This window comes from Coturnix japonica, chromosome 10 (assembly GCF_054131305.1).
Source record: "Coturnix japonica strain WE chromosome 10, WE-NBRP24, whole genome shotgun sequence".
NCBI lineage: Eukaryota > Metazoa > Chordata > Aves > Galliformes > Phasianidae > Coturnix > Coturnix japonica.
In genome coordinates this window covers 8,789,663-8,814,248 of record NC_140672.1, presented here as the reverse complement: position 1 = coordinate 8,814,248, position 24,586 = coordinate 8,789,663, and the positions used below count along the sequence as shown (strand labels likewise).

Below are 24,586 nucleotides of genomic sequence, written 5' to 3'. Positions count from 1 at the left end.
TTAAAGTAATCAATAAGAGATTCAATGTATCAATCGATCCCACTTAGCAAAGTGATTAACTGAATCACCTTAACTGAAGTGTGTATGCCTAACTAATTACACTTGCTATCTCTCTGATGCTAACTCCATTTGTTGACACAAAGGGTAAGGTGGGCTTTAAACACTTTCTTCTATATGTGTTAGGTATTAAGAGGAGATGACCTCAGCCAGTTCTCTGAAGAATCAGGGGTTGCTGAGAGTACAAAACCATGCTTTATGCATAAAACTGAGCTACAAAATCTAATGTAGGCCAAATATTCACCATATTAAGGGCTATATCATTACCAAAGGGTAGAGTCAAAAGATGGTTTTCTGCTCTTAAATTTCTATGGTTTCCTGATTTTGAGGTCTTCATAATTGAGCTGTACTTGGCTGATATCCAGTGCAGAGTGGAGCAATATCAAAAAGACAGACAGATGAAGATCTGTCATTGTCTTCATTAGAAGAAATCTGAAAATTAGGAGTCCAAGCTGATAGTAAAGACTACCCAGAGGGATGGGATGACCATAGGGACTGTGCTGAGGATGCATTATAATGTGTGATAAACACTGTGAAGCAGAGTTGCTCCAAGAAATGGTCCAATACAACATAGAAGCAACTTTTAATGTCTTCTAGTCACAAGTTGCTCATATCTAATGTATATTTTACCCAATGTTTTCCAGTTCAATTCCAGAAGCAGAGGATGCCTTTATCAACAAGCAGAAGGTGCAGAAGGAGGTGAAGGCTGCACCAACAGAAAATGCCACGCTGAGCTGCGAGGTGACCCAGGAGAAGACGGAGGTGAAGTGGTACAAGGAGGGGAAACTGATCACCTGGAGCAAGAAGTTCAAGGTGGAGTCAGAGGGCAAACAGTGTCGGCTGGTGGTGAGCCAGGTGGAGAAGAAAGGTGCAGGAGAGTACAGCTGCGAGGCTGCTGGCCAGAAACTCACCTTCAAGATTCGTGTCACAGGTAAGACAGGTGTTGTATGAAATACAGCAGAGAACAGTAAAGTAAAATCTAGTTTCTATTATACAGTGATCCAGGTGCAGTAGTCTGTGCTGAGGTTTTTCCCCTATACTTGATTGCCTGGGTTTGTAGCAAGTATTTGGATTTAGTATGGCACAAAGACCTGTTTCAGTCTGTCTGTAGAATAATAATTACTGATATATGTACAGTGGAAGCAATATTCAAGATATTATTCAAATCTCTCCTGTGCCTGAGATCCCAAACTGTAATTCTTGTTCACCGAAACATTTGACTAAGATAAGTATGTGCAGTGAGGCTGGAGTGCATGTTCTACGTGCAGCCTTTCGTGGCAGGAGAAGCAGGAACTTCTCCTAGTAGTACACTGCCTTTTTACTATGCCTTTATGTTGGAGGCTGCATCTGGATAGGTGAGTCTGCTACTCACAGTAAGAGACCTGGTAGAGCTGACTATTGCCAGAGCTCAAAGTAAGATAGATATCTGCAAATCACACACAAAGAACAAAGGACTGCGTTGGTGAGCATATTTCCTTTGTGCCTTTGACAGTCACAGTTGTGGCAATGGTAGAGGCCATGAGGAGTCTGTTCAGGAAGCCAGGAGTACTGTTCTGGGTCATGAAAAGGCAGCCAGTGGTTTGACTATCACATGTTTATGTGTTTTGATGTTTCACAGTGGGTCTTAAGCAAAAGGAACTCAGGTTTTGGTTGCCTGCAGGTCAGATGTTCTTTTGGGTTCAATATGTTTGCATAGTGACTTGCAACCATGGGACTGGTGTTCAAGGACCCTCTTGGTTCCTTCAGTTCCTAGGTTCTTTCTTGCCTAGATTTGACACTTTGTTTCAACAGAAGAGCTGATATTCTCTAGTGAAGGCTATTAGTTTGGGCACAAGTGGTAACCTAAACCTGTTCCAACCTGTACATACAAACCTGCAAGATGGTCTCATTTCAGTCCTTCTGTTTTTCTTTTCTTCCCTCAGAGCCAAAACCTGTGTTTATAAACCAGGAGCAGGTGCAGAAAGAGGTGAGTGCTGCCCTGGCAGCAAGTGCCTCCCTCAGCTGTGAAGTAGCACAGGATAAAACCGAAGTAAAATGGTACAAGGATGGAAGACTGCTTGCCTCCTCCAGAAAGTTCAGAATGGAATCTGTGGGCAAAACACGGCGTCTGGTTGTGGAGCAGCTGGAGAAGAAAGATGCTGGAGAATACATCTGCGAGGCTGCTGGCCAGAAGATGACCTTCAAGTTGGAAACAACTGGTGAGCATTCAGAAATTCTCAGCCAGGATTTTGTAGCCTTGTTGTGAACTGGGTTTTAGGGTGAAATCTGAGTTTTCTTTGCACCTGACAGTGTGAGAATTTGCTCTGGCCCTTTGTGTACCTCCCTGGTGCTCAGTTGTTCCTTCCCTTACTTGGGGATAACGTCATTTATTCAAGGTGATGTCCAAACGGGCTTGTTAACAGTCCTCTGCAGTGCATTAAGCTCTCATATGTCAGCCAGAATATATGCTTGTTCTATAGCCATTCCTACATGTTGAAAACACTGCACTGTGCTTAAGCTTCAGCATATGTTCCAGTAAGTACAGTTCCATTAATTCTAGGGAATTGGGTGAATTAAGCATAGATCTGAAGGCTCCCTTTGCTGAGTGCAGAGATGGAAGGACTAATGTAGATTTGACTTGATATTTTCCCTTCTAGGATGGGAAGGAGCTCTGTCAAAGTAAAAAAGTGGGCATTACTTCCCAGGGAAATAAGAGAAGTCTCATTATTCACAGGCGGTGAACTCTCATTTTCTCTCTCAGTCTGCAACCAGGTTGGGTTGCTGTTTCAGTACTGGCTGTTTTATGCAGGAACTCTGCTCCTGAGGTTAATCCAAGTTGTATCCAGGCCCTTCAGAAGGAAAGGGAAATAGCAGCACAGAAATATGGTCTGATTCTGACATAAATAAGTGCAGACCTAGAGAGTTAAAAGGGATTGTGTGATGTTCAAGGGACTTTGAAGCAAAGATGTCCCCTAGGTAAGATTTGTGGCTGACATTCCCCATACATTGTGGGCACACAAGCTAAGGAGAGACTAGTGATGAGCATGCAGAGAAGCCAATGATTCAGACAGGTTTGTAGTGACACGACATTGTAGAGTTCTGTCTAGTTCTCCTTGGCATAGTTTGGAAAATAAAGATGAGGAGATTGGTGGTAACCAATATGGCTTCCTCAAGGTCAAGCCATGCCTGACAAACTTGGTGGCCTTTCATGATGGAGTAACAGCATCAGTGGATAATGGGAGAGCAACTGACATCATCTACTTGGACTTGTGCAGAGCATTTGATCCCGTCCTGCATGACATCCTGGTCACCAAACTGGAGAAAAATGGTTTTGATGGATGGACCAGTTGCAGGATAGGGAACTGTCTGGATGGTCACACTCAGAGAGCAGCAGTCAATAGCTCAGTGTCCAGGTGGAGGGTGGTGTTGGGACCAGTGTTATTTAATATTTTTGTAGGCAACATGGACAGTGGAATCAAATGAACCCTCAGCAAGTCTACAGATGACACCAAGCTGAGCGGTGCTGTTGATGTGCTAGAGGGAAGGGATGCTACCCAGAGGGACCTGGACAGGCTGGAGAGGTGGGCCCTTGGCAGCCTCATGAACTTGAGTGTGGCCAAGTACAAGGCCCTGCACCTGGGTCAGGGCAATCCCAAGCACAGGCACAGGCTTAGAGGAGAATGATTTGAGAGAAGCCTTGACCCTGAGGAGAAGAGTTGGTGTGGAGGGAGGTGTCCCTGCCTATAGCAGGGGGACTGGAACTAAATGACCTTAAAGATTCAGTCAGTTCTATTGTTTTTCTACCCTTAATTTTGCTTGAAAGGTTTTAGAATAAATGAGATTCTGGTTTCCATGAAAACTGTTTGCAGGGAGCTCCGTTGTAGCTAGTAAGTCTATCTTTAAGTTCAAGGGCAATAATGCATTGACTGTGTTGAAGAGAGAAATGACTCAGGAATGGATGATGGTTTAGAATAAAACATAATCCTACTTATTTTCCAAGCAAATATGTGTAAGGAAAAGATGCTGCACTCAGTTCTGGAAATATCCTGACAAATATATCTCTACTGTTTCACAGCTGGAGATATCAAGATTGTTAAACCACTGGAAGATGTGGAAGTGAATGAATATGGGAGTGCATCTTTTGTCTGTGAGATTTCACACGATGAGGTTCAGAGCCAGTGGTACAAAGATGACAACAAGCTGAAGGCTGATGACAACATTAGAATGCAGCAAGATGGTAGGGTGTAAGAGGGGGATCTTTCTCCTGAGTGAGGGGTGGGTTGGAGATCAAGCATATAAGACATCTGAAATGAAGTGAAGAGGGTTCAGAAGGGAGTTCCCCTTTTGTTTTGGGACTGAGGTTTAGGTGGAACAAGTGACATGGTGGGATGCTTAGTGTGGGAAGTGTGATGCTATCCCACCATCCCACACTGCCGGGAGCAGGTAGGAAATGAGTGCAGTTATTTCCAAAGTGGGGGTGAACAGGGCAGTCAGTTCACCTCTCCAAAGAGGTTTTGTCTGACAGTGAGTGTGATCCTTCTGTATCAGGTACTTTGAAGGTGACGACAGCCACATTTGGTCAGTCCTTGTAGAAGCCATGTTTAGATTACACTTTGGTGGGGATGTGGACGTGGGGGAATGGGTGGTTTCATTGATATGAGAGAACAGGCAGTGATGCTGTGAAACCAGATGGATGATGCTCAGCCTGGCCATGTGCCTCAGAGCTGTTTGCTCAAGGAAGCAAAGTGTAGTTGTGGGTTTGCTCTCAAGAGCACAGTTTGGTAGGGATGAGTTGGTGGTTGGACTAGATGACCTTAGTGGTCTTTTCCAGCCTTAGTGACTCTGTGGTTCTCTGCTTCAGGAAAGACCTACTCGCTGACTTACACACTTGTCCAAGGATGCAGCAGAAATAAAATCTGTAGCAGAAAAGGCAGAATCTCGTGAATCTTGTGCCCATCTTACAGTTAAAGGTAATTATGCTTCTGATGACGATTTTGATTAAATTATCTTATGTTATAAACGAGCTAACATCCTTTGCTTTAATGTCAAGGAAGTTAAACACCACCAGGACCTTTCACAGAAATAAAAACTCCTACCTACCTACCTTTCTGCCCACAAAATATCCAGCTTCTCTTTTGGAATTTACTTTTGCTAAGTAAAACAGATTATTTTCTTAGGAGGTTGATTTTCTACGTTTAGACTTCAGATTTGTGTTTGAACGTTGAGGGATAAAAAACATAGCTTGACTTTTTCTTCATTTTCTCTTGCTGTTTGAAAAGAACACAGGGTTTTTGTTTTTTTTTTAATATATACAATGTTAGGGTATATATATGATGTTAAGTGTGATAAAGAAAAGGGAGACATTTGAGTTAGCACACTACTCAAGAGTTCAGTCCCCAGCTTTGCCACTGTTACCATTATAAGGGCAAGAACTTCCTGGAAAATGAATTTCTCCTAAGTAGAGTAATTACATTTGAGCTACAGAGACCTTTACTAGGTGAAAACTTGTTGTTCAGTGCTAAGTTGCTGTATTTAACCAAAGTAATTATCAATGTCCGTGTTTCATTGAACCTCTTTTCCATTTCATAATGCGAGGAGTTTGATATTGGGATGGGAAGGTCATGGATTGATTTAGATGTTGGACTGGGAATCAGAAGATCTGGGCTCTCTTCAGGTTGTCAGTCTTATTGTCTGACTTCTTAACAACATTCCTTTCTTTATATTATTTTTTAATGATGTTTCAAGGCATTCTGAGCTGATAGGTGTAGTGTTCATGTGCAGTCATGCTGACATGAATAAGTAGGGTGATAATGTAAGGGTTTTTTACATTCCTTCTAAATCTCTGCTTTCTCTTGTTCCATCCTTCTTAAAGAGCAATCCATTAATCTAGTAAAGGAGCTGTGTGATGACTATGTGAGTGAGCCTGAAGAAGCCAAATTTGAATGCGAGATATCCATTCCTTCTGTGAAACCTCCCAAGTGGTATTCCTACGTGGGGAAGTCTTACAGGCTGGCAGAAACTTGATTATGCAGCAAGAAGGCACCATCCACCAGCTGACCATACCAAAAACCACCACTGATATGACAAGCAGCATTCAGTTCTCAATTGGCAAATCAAAATCCACAGCCAATCTGCTTGTCAGAGGTAACATATCCTGGCTTGGTTTACATCATGAAGATGAAGAATTAATTAACGTACAGTCTTCCTTCACTGGGGTCTTTGAAATATTTTGTGTGTGTCTGGAGGGTCTGCTCCATTTCCAGTTCAAAGTCGTTGGACACTAAATGAGACAGCTGCATCTCAGTAAAAGATCTGTTTGAATAGCTGTGATGTGCTTACTATTCAGATCTACAGAGATGAGGTTTTGTCCTTGGCTATACCAAAGAAGTCAAATCAGGTGAAATTAATTGTATTTCTGAACTAGACAAGGTTAAGTTTGGTAGCACCTAAATTTGATGCAGTTTGTCATTGATTTCATCTGAAAGAAACTTCCAGGCTTTTTATCTGCTGTTGTCCCCAGCGTAAGAGTCTCCATTCACATTCTGAAGTATTTGTTATATTTTCAACTCACTCTTATTTGAATAAAAGCCTCGACAATTGGGAGCAATTTAATAAGCACAGAACAAGAGCTGGACCTTGCATTTGGTAGATAATATACAGTATTACTTTATAGAAATGTAGTCAATCGCATTCCCTATAGACAATCGTTTGTTTTATCTTTAGAGTGGTTCAAAGAACCATTGTGAACATGACATTAATTGGAATGGAATACACGCAAGAGACTTTCCTCTTCTTCCAATTGTCCTCATCCTTTCTTCTCTTCCACCCCTGCTTTGCAGATTACCATATACAAATCACCAGGAAGTTGGAGGACAAGACAGCTTTGGAACGTCATTCTGTCATCCTGTCCTGTGACTTCAGGCCTTCTCCAAAGGTTGTGAAATGGTTCAAGGGCCACACACCCATCGAGCCCTCTGAGAAGTACAAGATCAAGAGGGATAAGCATTCAGCAGAGCTCAAGATTCTGAAGCTGAAGCCTGATGATGCTGATGTGTACAAGTGCAAGGCAGGAATTGCAGAGACTGAGGCCACGCTGACAGCTGAAGGTATGAGCAGGGAGGGTGGCCTCTTCCATGTCCTATTTCACCTCAGATTTCTCTTCTTGAGGTTGATTTCTTCCGTTCTCTCCTGCTAACTTTATAAATGTATAATCTTCACTGAGAAGATTACACAAAGATCATCTAGTCCAACCATTCTACCACATCCCAGTATGATTTATAGTAACAGTGGTAACAGTTCACCTTGTTTCCCCACAGCCCGCAATGTAGAAGTAACGAAGCACCTGCAGGATGTGGAAATTAAAGAAGAGAGCTCTGCTGTCTTCTCCTGCGAGCTGTCCCATGATGACGAGGACGTGGAATGGTTCCTGAATGGCAACCTCCTTTACACCAACACTTACAATGACATCAAGAACATTGGCAATTGCTGCACACTGACAATGAAGCAGGTTAAGCCTGAGGATGCTGGCACAGTGACAGTGAAGTCAGACAAGGTGTCAGAAAGCGCACCTGAAGGTGATAGGTGGGTCTGATCACACCCCTCCTGGATGTAAGAGATGCTAAGGAGCTCCAGTTCATTCTATTGTGCAGCAGTCCTGCTTCTAAAGCTGACCTCTCTGGGGTGACAAGTCATCAGAGGCTTTCTTCCAGTGGAAGGTTCCATTGCAGCAGATATCAACGAAGGAGGATGGTTTTGGTGTCCTGCCAAAGCATTCCATTGCTTTTTTTCATCATTTTATTTAGCACAAGGAGAGTTACAAGAGCAGTTACTCCTTCAGTAACATGCAGTGTCAATGCTGTTGTCTCCAAGGATTTATGACTGCAGGGAGAGATCATTCAGTGTGTGTTTTGCCTCTGGGATGACTAATGACCAGGCTGTGAGCAACCTGATCTAGCTGTGAATGTCCCTTTTTATTGCAGGGGAGCTGGGCTAGATGGCCTTTAAGGGTCTCTTCCAATTCTAAGGGTACTGTGATTCTAATCTGCTCTCCCCAGCAATTAAGCTCTTTTACTCTATGCGCTCAGAGTTTGAAGGATTTCCTCTTTCTCCTTTCTTTTGCATTTGGTGGAAGTTTTTTCCCCAGTATAAACATCTGATGTGTGAAATAGAAGATAGATAAAAGGAGTCAATAAAACAGGAAAATCAAAAGTGTTCAGCAGCTTATCCTCTTAATCCTGAGGCCTGCTGTATGAGCTCTGCTCCATGTGAGGGCAATGCCAGCTCTCCAGCTTTAGAAGAGCTGCATCCCAATTACTTCATATGATATCAGTCCCACCCAAGGCAATGCAGGCTGTCCCTCCTGTTCCCTGTATTCTCCTACTGATTAGTTCAGAATTCTATAAAGTGCATTCAGTCAACACACATGAAACCGCTTTATGTTCTATATTGGTGTTGTCAGTGCTGGTAAAGATTTATTTATCCCTCTTTAAAAATCTGAAAGCAACTGGAAATGTCTCAACTTCTGTATCACGTTGTTCTGTTTTGCCCTTTTAATTGCAGAGAAGCCTGCTGTCTTCGTGAAGTCCTTGGATGATGTTTTTGGTGAGGAGCGGGGTGTGATTAAATTGGAATGCGAAGTCTCTAAAGAGAAGGTCAAACCAGTGTGGAAGAAGGACAATGTTGTGCTCACTTCTGGCAACAAGTATGAGCTGGTACAGTCTGGGAAGACCCTATGTCTCCTTATCCATGACTTCGAGAAGTCAGATGCAGGTTTATATACCTGTGATATTGGCACTGATGTTGCCAAATCAAAGGTCGGCATTCAGGGTAAGTACTGTGGAAAGTAAAGGAGTGCTGAAAGCACATTCAGTGTGGTCACTATGTCTTACACCTATTCCCCCACGAGCCTTAATAGTTTCTACAATAGAAGTGTATTACTGCAATTTAGCACAGTGATGTCTGGAAAATTCCCATTGCTTTTGATGTAAATGTATCTCATTTTGCCATGAAAATCACCAAACACATCAAGAATGTCCTGGAAATATTTCCTTTCTAAACATCCCTAAAATGGAGAAATGGTTTGAACACCAGTAGGGGTAGGATGGTAACAAATTAGCTAATAGAAACATTTAATTTCTTGTCATAGGCAAAACCCTTTTTCTCACGCAGCATCCTAGAGTTGTCCTCTCTGTTAGGTTGTTCCCTCTGTAGCTCATTGAATCTTCATTCTGCTCCATGGACTGAGCTGCTCTAATTGTAGTTCTTCCAGAGCAAAGACAAGAGATTCACGTCTCTTTTTTTTTATAGCTTTCTGGTAATTCTGAGTGGAGAATGTCTTAGAGAATACATCAGTAAGGAATGCAGCCATGTTCTGCAAATCCTGAGTTAAAACACCAGTACTGCTACTCATGTCAGTCACAAATGCCTTTTCTCCATATAAACCTCATACTAACCTATCTCTTACCTTCCAGAGCTGAATAGTGGCATTACCAAACAGCTGAAAAACACTGAAATCCAGGAGGGAGAAGATTGTACTTTTGAATGCATTCTGTCCCATGAAAGCATTGATGAGTTCAAGTGGACACTGAATGGAAGCAGAGTGGAAAGTGGTGGGCGATTTAAAGCTTCTAACGTGAGTCGGAAATATACTCTCATTATCAAAAGTGTGACTCCTACTGACGCTGGGGAAGTCGTTTTTTACTGCCCATGGTCTAACCTCCAAAGCCTCTCTGTCTGTGAAAGGTAATGAGATGGGAGAGATTCTGGGGTCTGATTCCTTCAACTGTCTTCTGTTAAGATTGTCGTGAGAGCTAACTCATAATATGGTTAAAGTGAATAGCAACCTTCTACTTGAACCTCGAAGCACTGAGAATTTCTCTTAAAAATAAGTAAAAGGACAAAACATTTTACACAAATGTGAGAACTACCCAAAGCACTGGGGTAGTGTTGGAAATGGGCATCTCACTACAGCTTGTTCCATTAACAGTAAATCAGGAATGCTCTGTTGAGCAACTGTGGGAGCAAATATCCTCTAAGTATAAGCTGAAGGGATGGCCTTCACATCATCTAGCTGTACAACAAATTCCTATCTAGAGCATGTGCATCTGAGAGCATCATCCGAGGCTCCCAGTGTGATGAGTGGAGAGAAGAGAGAGGCAGTTTTCAGACATGGTTCATCATCCTCAATTGGGTAGATTTAAGAGAGAATAAATGCTGCCTGGAATTCTATTGTCTGTACTTTGCAGATTACTGCTGGCTGTAGGATGGCGTCTGTTGCAAGTGCCTCTCTAACGTATCTCCTGCATGTAGATGCATGTATTTTGAGAGAGGCATCCTACCCTAAGTGTATGTTACTCAAAAAGCAATGTTTTCTTCCAGGAAAACCTACTGAGGTTTCAAAACAGCTGGAGGATAAGACAGCAGCAGCAGGGCAGGACATCAGCCTGAGCTGTGAGCTGTCAAAACCAGATTTGAACATCAGGTGGTACAAGGATGGCAAAGCAATCAGAAAAAGCCAGAAGTACGACTTGCAGCAGGAGGGAAGTAGGGCCATTCTGATCATCCATGACTCTACTGCCAAGGACAGTGGGGAGTACCCCTGTGAGACAGAGGACTCCATAACAAAAGCCAGGGTCACTGTGCAAGGTGAGTTGAAAAGCACATGGGGATGGCATGTAGAGAAGTCGAGGTAAATATCTGCAGCCTGTGGGTGATGTTTTTCTCTTCTGTTTCCTTGAGCAGGATCAATTCTTAGTTTTCAGAAAATACGATGGATTAAACTCTTTTCCTTAAAATAATCTGGAAACCGAATGATTCTCCAGTGTGATGTGGATCCGGGCAGCCTGGTCTGGTGGTTGGTGGCCCCTTGACAGGGGGTTTAAAACTAGATACTCTTTGAGGTCCTTTCCTACTCAGGCCACTCTATGATTCTGTGGTCATTCTATGGTTCTATGATCTTGGTTGTTAGTGAGCCAAGAAAAGATGGCAATCTGAATTAGTCTATATTGAATATGTGTAATCAAAACTATATGCAGTTTATCAGATGAGATCCTACCAGCGCATGTATAATGGTATTGAACTTTCCAAGCCAACCAGCCAAATAAACAACAACAGACCCCAAAAGCCCAACAACCAGAAAACAAGAAATGTTCATATCCCAGTGTTTTTGTTAAGTTCAGTGCTCAAGCAAGCAGGAGGGAAGAGCTCCTTCCCCTCTACTCCACACTGGTGAGGCCGTATCTGAAGTAGTCTGCTTATGTCTTCTACTCCCCAGTACAAGAGAGACACAGAGCTGCTGCAGAGTCCACTGCAGGGCCACCAAGAAGATACAGAAGTTAGAGCAACTCTGCTATCAGGAGAGGCTGAGGGAGATAGGGGTGTCCAGCTGGAGAAGGGGAGGAAAGTTCAGATTTTGGAAACCACCACATCAGCTTTAACGGAGTGAACCAGTTCCAAAAGCTGTGTTCCAAAAGCACTGCTAAATAGCCCCTGTGACTCCTCGAGCTTACTACAATTAAAGAACAACACATGGGGTTGTTTAAACGTTGAGGCCAATGCATCCCATTCCTATGGGAGGTAGTGATATGTGGAGGAACTCAGTACAACAGGGTACCTTTGGAAAAGCATGTATAAAACATTAATTGCATCAATCAACAAAATGTATAAGTGAATAACTGTTCAAATCCATTTAGTTTTTAATTCTCATTATAATACCAATAGAAAAGAAGAAAAGCACTTTTTCAGCAGTCAGTTTACTACAAAAAGAAAATACTTCATTTAAAGCTTTTGCAGCTCCATCTTATCTGTTTCTTTCTCAAGGATTTGATCATGAATTATACATTCCAGCACAACATGAAATATTTAACTGATGCTCTTCAATTCCTTTTCAGCTTCCCAAACAAAGAAATGAGTTTGAGCACAGGAAAATTTGGGTATACAGCTGTGAATCCACTAACGTCCACAGTAGCTTTCCCCTGTTTAGTGTCCAGATCAATGGGACAGGAGCCTCAAAAGACTTCAGGTTGTCAGCACTGCTCTGTGTGCTGTAATTACAGGAGAAATGTGGATGGATTTTGCAAGTATGAATTTAGGCTTGATGCTCTGAAAATATTCCTGTAGATTTCTAAAGGCTAGGAGGGAAATATATGAGGAAAAAGGAGTGTAATGACTATTACTAATGCAGTGAAGCTATTCTCTTGTTCCAGAATTTCTTCATGCTGTCAGGAAGGTCACAGCACTGTAGTGGGACACCAAGCAGTCAGGGAGGCTACACTCTCAATGTCCTGGACTCCTTGCCCATACTGTGCTTCTACAATGCTAGTTAATCCCTAGTGCTGTGCTGAAGAGGTCTGACGTGAAGCAGAGATAATTCAGGTCAGGAGTTGTAAGTGATTGCATTCAATTTAATTTTAATAAGTGCGCATAAGATTATAACTGGATAGAAATAGAAGGTTGATACTATGTAGCTATATACAATATCATTAGCTCTGGCTGTTCAAAGTGTGGAACAGTTATTGATCAGCTGGTATTGCCTTTGAGGAAAAGGACAGAGATCTCTCCTAGATTTCATTTAAGGGCTGACCACTAAGGCAGCATCTCTTTCTGGAGATCGCTCCTTTGTGGCAAGACTCAACCTTTTCCATCTTGTCTGAAGGCCTCAGAGTTGATGAGTTTTTCCCATAGATAACATCTGATTATTTATTTACAACTGTTCTTGTGTTATTCCAACTGTACATTACTGTTCTTGTATTATTCTAACCATACATAACTATTCTTGCCTTATTCCAACTGTACATCTGACTGCACAGGGTTCAGTGTAAGTAATGCCCAGAAACCTGAACTTGAGGTACACTTGGGAATTCTCACTGAAATCCCAGCTGATTATTTTTTCCTCTGCAAGATTTCTTGGTATGTTCTTCTTCTTTTCATTCAGAGCCAGGAAGACTGAAGGAGCAAGCTCTTACCTTAGCTTTTGTTGACTTCCACATTTCTCCTCAGGTGGACCAGATTACAGTTAATGAAGAAAGTGACATTAAAACTTCCTCATAGCTTTCTCTGAACTAAATCCAAAGTGTATCTTGTGCAACAGTTGGCTTTACTTGACCTCTTTCTTCCTAACTATAGATATATTAAGAATGTGTCTGTTTGCATCTGCTTTCCAGCACATTTGTTTGTCTGGCTGTCAATACATTGCAGTTTAGATGGCTTGGAAGACATAAATTACATATTTTGCCAGAAATAACAAGAAAGAAAATAGAGTAGATGTTGGATTTCTAGAGTACTAGCAATAACATTTCAGGCAACATCTATCTGACACCTGAAAAATGGGGATGTACTAATAATTTGTGAAAGGCCATTAATCTGCTGTGCTTGCAGGCAGTGGATTTTTGTGGGTGCAGTGCAGCACATCCTCTATGTACCATCTGTTCCTCAGAACAGGTTCACTATAAAGTGAGATGAAGTTGTTCTGGCATGGTGTTTCAAACACAGATGCTCTCAGAGGCAGCTGGGTAGAGGAGGAGGTTCCTATCAGCAATTAATTGGTTACATTAATCTTAGAAGGTATTCTGTCTTTTATGTGTGGAAGGGGGGTGGGGGATCATGGACTACAGTCTATGAATATACTACTGAAGCAGTGCGTTTCTATATGAACTCGGAGGACATCAAGTCAGGCCTTGTTTTGAGTTATACTTGGATGAGGTGATTGGGATAGTGCCTGATGTTATGAGTGTGTCATTCTCTGCAAATCTGTGGGTTCATTTCCAGGGGAAAGCTGAAAATCAAATGTAGCACCTCCTGATTGTGTACAGTGTAATGCTGACTTGTGCTGCATCTGTGTTTTCAGTAAGATAAATGCAATAGTTTTGCTGTTTGCTAGCTAGCATTTTAAAGATAATTCTGGATTTGGATACACCTTTTTTCAGATGTTCCATACAGAAATGCACTAACAAATTCATTGAGCCATATCCAGTATAATTTGTTCAAATCTACTGACATGAGCGTAGCCATTCTCTTTCACTATTTTACTTACCTTCTACAGCAATTCTTCTTCTGTTAAAGAAAACGTATTCTTGTTGTTCTGGCTGTCTGTATGTATGGCAATTGCACTTCCTTCTGTTTTGGTTTGTTTGTTTGTTTTGCCTGAATGTCGCACATCTGAGAGCCTAATTGCAACAGTAAATCCTCTAACTAATGTGTTGTTTTTGTAATAACTCGTAGGCTTTCTGGTTGTAAATCTTTCCATTCCAAGGCAGTAATATTCCACAATACTCTTGGAAGTCTGTGAAACAGAGACTACCAAAACAGGTTTTAGTTTCTTGGCATAACTAAAGCGATGAGATACTTTTCTAGGTTTCCTCTAGCCTTCTAAATTGATTTCTTCTGCAGATAAAGGGTGGGGGCAGTGGAGAGTTGGTTTAAATTAAACTGGATGTGATTTCAGTGATTTGACAGTTACCTTTTGAATAACAGAATTACAGCCGGATGGCAAAATGCCTCTTGGTGGCATCGCAGCTGTGATTATCCAGCTAACATAGCTGTCTATCCGAGGGAGTTCACAACAATTTGCCCTTGAGCCGAGCCGGGGCCGCCCGGGCAATGCGCAGCAGTGCCAGCAGATGGCACTCGTGGAGCGCAGCAGCTCCGGAGCTTCTTGCAAAGGAGAAGAAAATTCCGTCGCTCTGTGCCGGGCTCAGGGCTGGGCTCGGTTCACCGCTGGGAGAGAGCCGGGGTTCTCAGACGGTGCCAATGGCGTTAGGCCGTGTATTTTAATATAGATCGTCTGGTTCTGGGCAGATCGTCTGCCTGGGCAATGCCTTATCAGGCCTTTCTGAGAGTTCATAACATAGTGTGAGCAACTGAACAGGCTGGTAGCCCTTCCAACCAGTGGTTTTATGGTTCTCTTTACTACCTTAAGGAAATAAGGAGAGAACTGCTAGACTTTCATAGGCTATAACTACAAATGCTTGGCTTTGTGTACTCTCTGCTTTGATCTCATTTTCTTAAAATTTGCTTAATTAATACAAGATTTGTAGAATTTAAGTTATGAAATATAATAGTATATGAAGTTTAAGAATATGATTTACCTACAATTTATTTTTTATTATGAGAATTTCTGTTCTTTTCTTCCTAGAATAAACTTCAGGAAAAAAAACATTTATATTAAATGTAGATTCATTACTAAGTAGAATGTTTACAAGCATTTAAGGTTCATGGAGGATACTGATGTGATGATCCACAATTTAAAACCTATGCACACAGTGACACAGAAGCCAGTTATTCCTATAGATACGAAAATAAGGCATGTTCTCTGTATAATTCTGGCTCTGCTAAAATATGCACAGTGTTCCTGAGAATTTTCTATAAGTAATGCCTATGAGAGACAATTGATAATCCTCCAGAAACAGGCTTTAGCTGAAAATTACAGGACCATTAGGAGTGTAGAATCCTGTGTTGAAAGTAGACACATCGGTCTTGCTCTTTGTAGATTAGCATAGTGCCTTTTAAGTCAACCATTAATACCTTATTAAAATATTTACTACTGTTTTGCACACATACTTGAGAGCATTTGTGTCTTTCCAATAACCAGCATTGTTTCTTTATGGATTTCTGTGCACAACAGCATAGGTCTGTTTTAATCCTGTTTTATGGATACAGGAGTTCAAGCTCAGATAAATGGGGAAAACCACTTGGCAGAAATGGGGACTGTGGGTGGCCCTTCTGAACACCAGCTCAGTACCAGGTGCAGTGTAAGTGACCAAAGGCCAGTGAGCTTTAATCCAACAGTGCTATCATCAACCAAGCCACCTCTTTGCCGTGGGAGAACAACCATAAGGATGCAGTGTGACAGACACTCCCAAGCCTTTTGCAGGGGCTCTGGGAGTTAAAAGGGTCCTTTGAGCCCAGGAGATACTGTGCTATTCCCACTGTGCCCTTTCATAGACTTATAGAATCACAAGGTTGGAAAGGACCTACAAAATGATCTTTCCAGTGGGAAAAGCTGTCAAGTTGAAGGTTTAACTGGAGAGCTCTGTCTGTCTTGTAGTTACTGTCTCCAAGGAATGTTTCTTACACATCTCCAAGACAGCAAGGTGCTGGGGCAGCAAGGCAAGCAGGGAAGAGAATGATGAGCAACACTGTGGTAGTAGAAAGGTCTGAGTATACGGTGTGGGAGAACAGCTTGTCCACTCCAGCATGGTGAAATGCAATGTCCAGTTGTTCCCTGTCTGTGAATACAGAGTTGTAGTTGACTACATAAAGTCATTTAATTTCATGTCCCCGTCCCAGGAATGTAGCTGTTCTGTCTGTACAAAATGTCCTTAGGTATCAAGATGTATTTGTGTCCCCCAGCTTCTGTTTAAGTTCAGAGCTCATTCCCTTTTGGTAATTTGATGTTGTCAACTGTGTTTTTATTTGTGAATAGCATGATTTTTGAGAACACCAAAGGTATTAAAGAACAAAGTTCATGTGGTTATTATATTATGCTCATTTTTAGGCTATGGCTATGTTGCAGAAAAAGTCACCCCCTTCCATAGACTTCAAAGCTGAGCACATGTTCTACAGTGAAGATGCAGGTGCCCAAGTAAAAACCATCTTGGAGGGATGGAAGGCTACCCTCAGGTGGGAGCCTGATGGCAGTGTGGATGTCTGCTGCCCAGGTCCTGACCTGCTTGTGCCAGTTGTTGCCCAGGGCAGAGCTGAGGGCAAGTGCAGTGCTGGTTGCCTGTGAAATACCACTGTTACTGGCAAATTTGCTGTAAGGTCACTCTTTCAAAGTACCCTTTTTTTCTTCCAAACATAAGCTCATGGATTATCAAGATATTTTGTTTAAGTATTCCTCTCTCTTTCTGTTTCTCCCTCAAAAAAACAAACAACAACAACAACAAAAAAACAGCCTTCCTAGAACCAAATTCAAAACAATCAAATGGAATTGTTGAGTAGAAGTATCTCTTCCTGATGCATTTTGATGATGTATTTGTAAGGGTTCAGATTTGTTAGCAACTTTCAGTGGTATCTTAAAACTCATTTCCTTCAAAATCATTGCTTCTCAGTTAGACATGGTCATTTGTGTTGGTTGATATTTTAATTATTTTTATTTTTTTGTTTGTTTGTTTAATCTTTCTCACAGATGCATGAGGCTAATACTAAATCTTGTAGAACAGAATATAGTAACAGCCATGGTATAGAGCAATGCAGATGGAGTCCTGTCTCATGTTGCTGAAAATTAATCATTTATGGCTACTACTACTTGAGACTTGCATGAGATTGCTGTGAGACAGGCCAAGAACATTGGTTCAGCAGCTTCTCTTGGCCTGTTAACCAGTGATAAGCATGACAGGCACACCAGAGGCAGCAGGTTTGGTTGCAGCCTGGAGCAGCTGGTGATCCGGCTGGTAGGAGCCCAGCTGTGCCAGGCAGGGGCTGGGTGGCATGGCCTGGGGCTGACTCCTCCTGACCTGTGCTGGGGTGGGAACAGGGACGGGAATAGTTCAAGGGAGAATTTTAATCTGCATAAAATAGGGACTATTTTAAGAATAAGAACCTGTGTTCATAATTTCATTCCCATGAGTGCCTCTTTGCTCATAAATATCTCCTATTTGCATGGAATTGTTTATTGTAATAGCTCTGGTGTTTAGAAGGTACAAATAACATTTCCACTGGGAATAAAGAAGTGTCTTCTCTGACATCTCTAATATCTGCCTTGTCTACTTTTGAACTAAGGAGAAGTATTTTGAGAGTAATTTTTAAATAGTTTTCAACAGCTAATGGGAATTCAGGCTTTGATGTATGAGGGATCATCTCAGTGGTCCATTTGCAATATCAGCTTAGAAAAGATGATTCCCAGCACAGCACCCACCTCTGCTGTGGTGCAGCCCAGTCCCTTCCTCACACTTCTGGGGGCTGTGGCCTCTCCACTGGACCACTGGACTGTACGTGCTCTGTGCCCCCAGTGAGGGATAACTGTACTGAAAGGGGGAGGACAGAAACTCTGAGCCTTTGCTCAGCTGAATGGAGACTGCAGCAGCCTGTGCAGAAAGAAGGCAGTGTGCAGGAGTTGTATTTGTGTGCTGTGAGGTGGACCAGAAGTGTTGCTGGGCACTGTTCAGGGTTGATTTGCATCATGATACCAGCTATTTGGCAGTTAGCTTCAATGAACCATTTCTCTGCTGTTGTCTGTTGGTTTAAACTGCAATACTGAATGAAGAAATTGTCTAGTAAATTTATTTATTAGGCCTTTCAAAGCCTAATAACAAAATATGTCAGGCATTAATTTACCTGGAAAGATAATCAGAGACCTTTCATCTGGAGCAGGCAGTCTGGACAGTGTCTGTAAAGTTAATGGGTTATGAAACGAGAAGCTAAGAGGCTGCACAGCTTCAGTCTCTCTAAGGTCCTCTTTGCTGTGAGCAGCACAAGTATGCTGTGTGCCTCTAGAAACACTGCCCAGCCTTCCCCCCTCCTCCACCCCCCACAGCCAATGACAACTTCGGTGGCAGCAGAACTTTTGCTGGCCTGTACAAAGCGGGGGAATTTCCTGAGGTGCCTTTTAATCCACATGGCTCTGACATTTCTTGTCCAGTTTCTGAGCTGTGGGTCCCAGCTGGAGGAACACAGTGCAGTGTGAAGAAGAATTCAGGAGCTGGAGAGATGGGGGCATGGGGTGGCTACTAGGAGGTCAGGGTTCTTACTTCAGACAGGTGGGTGCAGTGTCCATGCAGCCCCAAGCACATAGTGCCCATTGCACTGCATAGCCATGGGGTTCACTGACAGAGCACCAAGGAGCATAGCTGCTGAGATGCATGAAGGCATGCAGTCTCCTCACAGCAAGGTTAAGTGGCACTATGCTTTAACTTCTTAACTTTACAGTCAGATTAGTGGCTCAGAGGCCCTTAGTGTTTGCTAGACAGAAGCAGAGATTTTTCAGGGCTGCTGTGTACCACACTGTATCCCTTAATGAGCAAAAGCTGCCTGAATCGTTTTGTATATGGGTCCTATCAGTTTAAATGCCACAAGAGTATCTCTGATGTCAGGATCATTGGATCCAGGACTTCTCCCTACAGCAACCCCAACTGCTCCAGCAGTGATATGCACTGTGTAGCCCCTGTTCTCCTGCCACCCCTATGTGTGGTGTCAGCCCCATCCCTGATAGCACCTCATGAGCCCAGATTGGCCATCACCTCCTGCCTCATCTGGGGCCTGTCCTCAGGGGAAGTGCTCTCACCCAGTGCCTTGCTAGGGATGCTCAGTGGTGCCATGACAATGGCTCTGGGCTTCAGTGCCAGCCTATTTAAGGAATGTATTATCTACTTTGGTAATTGGAAGTGTAATGTATTCACTCCCTGCACAGCACAGCTGATGGCTTCATTTGTCACATTCCTTTCTGTGGTTTACGCGGCTGTCACAGTGCAAATAAACCGATTACATTTCTTCAACATTGCTTTCACAAGGCTAGGCTGTGTGATGTGTAAATCAGTAAACAGAGGATGTCTGACTGCTCTCTTATCTTCTGTGGAGCCTCTTTTGATTAGTCTGGATACAGGAGCTAAAACAGGTGTGGAGGCTGTGAGTTGGGTGTGCTTTCTCTTGGAGGAAAAATAGCTGTGTAATGCTGTGGGTGTGCAGCATATGGGAAGAAGTGAAATATGTTGTGTTAAATGAGCCCTACTTCAGCTAGAGGAGATAGCCCAGTTCCAGCTGCTTCTTATGCCAAATCTAAAGGACACAAACATGGCATTTTAAAATATGGAATATCTTAAAGAAACAGGAGCAAGATAATATAAAGTGAGGTAAAATAACATATAGATCAGGAACAACAATCCACAGGCCAGATGCAGCCCATGGAACATAGTATAACTATGGAGTTAGAGAAAATTTCTGCTTTGTTCTGTGTGCTTATACCTCAGGAATGAGAGAAACACTCTGCCCAAGCGTTTGTTAGAAGCAGTGTATGACTGTGATGGAGCCTTCCATTAAGAGTGTTTCTGAAAATGTATTACCATCAGACCATTCTCTGTATTAAATCAATATTTAAACATTCTTTCTCCCTTCTCCAGAGAGTTTTCTCTATTTAAAAAACAAACAAACAAACAAAAACAAACAAATAAAACCAAAAAACACCAATGGGAAATTAGTTGATAGTGATCTTATTTTATATGTTCATTTTTCTGTATCTGCAGCACATCAGAGAGCATGTAATGGGCAGCTTTGCTTTCCATTAGCAGTCTGATGAACCGTGCTTGCCAGATGTGTTAGGTCTGGCCTGCAGGTGAGTCCTGCACCCAGTGGGACCAAGCAGTGAGTAGTGCATGGGCCAGGAGCTGTGCTTCTGTATGAAGTGTCTGCTCAGCCTTTCGCTTTGGAGTTACACTTTCTTTGTGGACGTTATTTCACCTTCACTGAAAGGTACACTGAAAGTAGTGATAGCTCTGCAGATATCATTGGAGTTAAAGCTTGAGACAGCTCTGCTGAGTTCAGTAAAAGCTGATCTATAATATTGAGAGGGGTATGTCACTTTCCTGCACTGCTCACAGTGCTTTTCTTTGATTACTGCTAAGACTCCTGGCTCCATTGTCCATTAGCTGACATGTTTGTTTCCTCCCATTTGTACTCTCACTTTGCTGAAGTCTGATCACTTTCTGCAAGCAGATGAACTTCTGAATACAGAGGTCTGATGAGATTTGAGCAGAATGATCTCAGAAACTGTTGCAATCAGAAATGTAAAAATTCTTTCTGCTCAATAAAATCTCATGGATATTGCCTAAAATCCTATAAAACCTGTGAGATTAAAAATGGGACTTCTCTGGCCTCTTCCCCTCTCTTGTATCCAGACTGGTCTGGGTGTGCCAGATCTGACTGCTGGTTCTCATGAGGATCTCAGATACCCCAACTCAGTCTCTTTTCACAGAATCACGGAATGACCCGGGTTGGAAGGGACCTCAAGGTTCATGAAGCTCCAACCCCCCTGCCTGGCAGGGCCACCAAACTTCCACATTTACTAGATCAGGTTGCCCAGGACCCCATCCAAGCTGGCCTTGAACACCTCCAAGGATGGGGCATCCACAACCTCCCTGGGCAGCCTGTTCCAGGACCTCACCACTCTCCTAGTAAAGAACTTCCCCCTAACATCCAACCTGAATCTTCCCTCTTTTTCAACTTAAAACCATTTTCCCTTGTCCTGCTATTAGTGGTCCTTTCAAAGAGTTTACTCCCCTCCTGGTTACAGGTTCCCTTCAGGTATTGAAAGGCTGCAATGAGGTCACCCCGCAGCCTTCTCCAGGCTGAACAAACCCAACTCCCTCAGCCTGTCCTCATAGGGGAGGTGCTCCAGCCCCCTGATCATCTTTGTGGCCCTCCTCTGGACCCTTTCCAAAATCTCCATGTCTTTCTTGTACTGAGGGCTCCACACCTGGACACAGTACTCCAGATGGGGCCTCACATGAGCAGAGTAGAGAGAGATAATCACCTCCCTATCCCTGCTGACCACCCTTCTCCTGATGGAGCCCAGGATCCCATTTGCTTTCCAAGCTGCAAGAGCGCACTGCTGGCTCATGTTGAGTCTCTTGTCCATCAGGACCCCCAGGTCCTTCTCTGCCGAGCTGCTCTCAAGGACCACTCCTCCCAGCCTGTACAGGTGCCTGGGGTTCTTCTGGCCCTAGTGCAAAACGTTGCACTTTGCTGTGTTGAACCTCATTAGGTTCACCTGGGCCCACCTTTCAAGTCTGTCAAGGTCCCTCCAAATGGCATCCCTTCCTTCCTCCATGTCAACCGTACCACTCAGCTTGGTGTCTTTTGTGCTAATCCTGTACAGTCCATCTTTTTCTACTTGACTACCTGCCTCTGCATCCTGCCTGCACAGAGCATTGCTCTTGAGCACACAGTTCACGCTATAGAAGAGAGCTAGGTTCAGCTTGTGGGATTTGATGAATGCAGTCTGGAGAGATGCTGCAGTGCTTTCACGTGGCTCCTTGTGACTCTCCTTCTCTTCTCCAGCTGCCAAGGAAGCAATGAGTGGAGAGAGGAGTCCTAGAGTGCCTTGGCCCCCTGCTGGGTGCGAATTCCAGAAGGTGGGGATTGTTCCTCTTCCTTGTGCTCTTTGGTTACTTGTACCTCAGCATTCAGAACTTGAAGTGCCCCTCCCAGCAGATGAGGGGCGGTGCTACTCTGGCTGTGGGACTGTCTGCAGGGTTAGCAGCCTCCAGTGAAGTGCTGGGGTGTGTGAAGTTCTCTCAGTGAAAAAAATCAGCCTTCTGCACTTTTGTGCTGAATATTAACCATGTTTCTGATCACCATAGTTCTGAATCCTACATCTTGTCTCAAAATAAGAAAGCAACAAGTTATTGTTTAAACCGAAGTAAGTAAATAAAATAGAAGCTCTTGCTATGGAAAGAACACTTTTGTTCATTCTCCATAATGCATCTTTTCCTGCTAAGATTAAAAGGGTTTTATGTATCTTCTTCACTTTTCCTTGTGAATTGCCTTTCTCAGGGTCACAAGCTATTTACATATGTATATATATGGGAGGAGGGAAGCACCACTTGTTCTCCAGACATTCACTCTCTTCTCTCATTCCAGGAAATCTCAGCCATGCTTTGCATTTTAGGAACAACACCAGATTTCCAGGAATATTGCAGTGAGTAAAGAGTTTCTTACCACCATAGACTTTGAGGGCACTGGGTTGCCTATGGTCCTGCTCAGCCAGTATCCCATGCACTGGGTTGTTTTCTGTGACTTGGTTCTCCTTTTTGGAATCATAGAATCCTTAGAGTTGGAAAGGATTTCTGAAGGCCATCTAGTTCAACCCCCCCTGCAGTGAATGAGGAAATCCACAGCTAGATCAGGTTTCCCAGGGCTGTCTCCAGGGATGGGACATTTCCTATCCAGATCCTCTCATTTCCAGCCCCGAGGATCACTGCTCTGAGGCTGCACATCCCACTCATCTACCCATGTGGTATTTCTTCTGGCACATCACTTCGGGTTTTCCCTGAACCTGTGTCCTAAGTATGGTTCTCCTACCCCATGGACTCTGGGCATTGCTCTGTGTGCTCACATCCCAAGTGCTGTGTCTGCACATGCCCCAGAGCCCCCACTGCTCCTGGGCTCCCCTCCAGTGACAGGACAGTGGGGACTTGACTTTGCCATGGATGTGACTGCATCTCACAGGAAGAAGTCCATTCATGCTCCTGTCATGTACAGTGCTAAATAAATTTGGGAGTTGCTCAATAGCTCAACAGAATGACAGCCTTTTTCCTTAAAGATAGATATTGCCTTTAATCAGGTGCTCACTTGCTTTGCTTGAGTAAGCCAAACTCATTCCAAGAACAAAAGGGCTGCCATTGCAATAGCCTGGCTTTTCAATTTCAAACTATCTGCAGATTACAGAATAAATGAAATATTCAGTATACACAAATACTATACAGAATGATATGATACAGACCATTTCATTTTCTTTCATCCTTTTCTAGCTTACTGGCTTTTATGTAATGGGTAGACCTACATCAAAAGCCACGCTCAAGTAAGAACAAACAAATACTTAAAGCACACATTACACATGGCATTCCTAAGCCTTCTGTAAATGATACAGAGTTATTCTTTGAAGAATAGAGAGGCAGTCTAATAAACTTCTCTATGAGACCAGACCATGACACGGTGACAGAGCGGCATTTTTGAGTGCTTGGCATATGTAAGATACCAGCTGCCCTTGGGGGAGAATGTGTATTTGACAACAGAAATAAGGGCAGTCTTTGCTGCTAGGACCCTAGGACACAGTGCAATGTGCATCTTCCAACTCTTTTTAACCGTATCTGTCACTCCTTCAGTAAGGAGATGTGAGCTCCATCTCAGGCAGCACCGCACTGCCAACTTGTCAAGCAATCTCTCATGGTCCTCTTGTAGTATCCCTTACACCTGGGACATGTATTCAGTCTCTGAGGGACTACTTCATTGACTGTCTGTCTCTGCCTGAACATCTTTTCTGCCTGTCAGGGTGCTGGCAGTCTGGGGTATTTCCTGCTGTGACCATGAGATCCTGCTCATCTCCAGGTGGGGGCATATCACTGCAGTCTGACTGCGATCCACTTGCTCTGTGGGTCAGGAGCCAGACATGTATTTAGAGCAGTGTTTGGGAAGGACAGAAGCTCTGGTCAGAAGTGCTATGGGGGACAATACCAGGCCGACTCTCTGAGTATGGGATATACCCTGCAGCTGGAAAACTGACATTCATCCAGAAGGAAAACATCTGAGCAGTTTGCCCAGCCTGTGACACCGGAGGAATGTACACTGCTCAGTGCCTTTGGGACTCAAATGTGATCCATACTGAATCTGACCAGTGGCTCATCGTGTTGACGCAGAAGCTCTTCTGTTCATATCTTCTGGCTCATTAAGTCCAGACAGTCACTGACTGCAGCTGTAACCCTTCTCTACTTTCATTCCTGTGGGAATCTCTTAGTCAAACATAAAATTTCAGCATTATACAACCAAACTTCATTGTTAGTAAGGCCTGTACAGTAATGCTTATGTTTTCTTAAAATATATGTATGAGTTCTCCCTTATATAC

The 24,586-nt window shown here is 43.2% G+C and overlaps 1 protein-coding gene across 1 annotated transcript in view; it reads left to right on the top strand.

Moving 5' to 3' along the window:
• The first annotated feature begins 6,784 nt into the window (after nucleotides 1-6,784).
• LOC146759248 (obscurin-like) overlaps nucleotides 6,785-24,586 on the top strand; it is a 31,078-nt gene continuing 13,276 nt past the window's right edge. Inside the window, exons 1-3 of the mRNA XM_085510332.1 lie at nucleotides 6,785-7,142; nucleotides 7,353-7,610; nucleotides 10,414-10,680. Coding sequence (XP_085366458.1) covers nucleotides 6,785-7,142; nucleotides 7,353-7,610; nucleotides 10,414-10,680 — 883 coding nt within the window. The remainder of the gene's footprint in view (nucleotides 7,143-7,352; nucleotides 7,611-10,413; nucleotides 10,681-24,586) is intronic.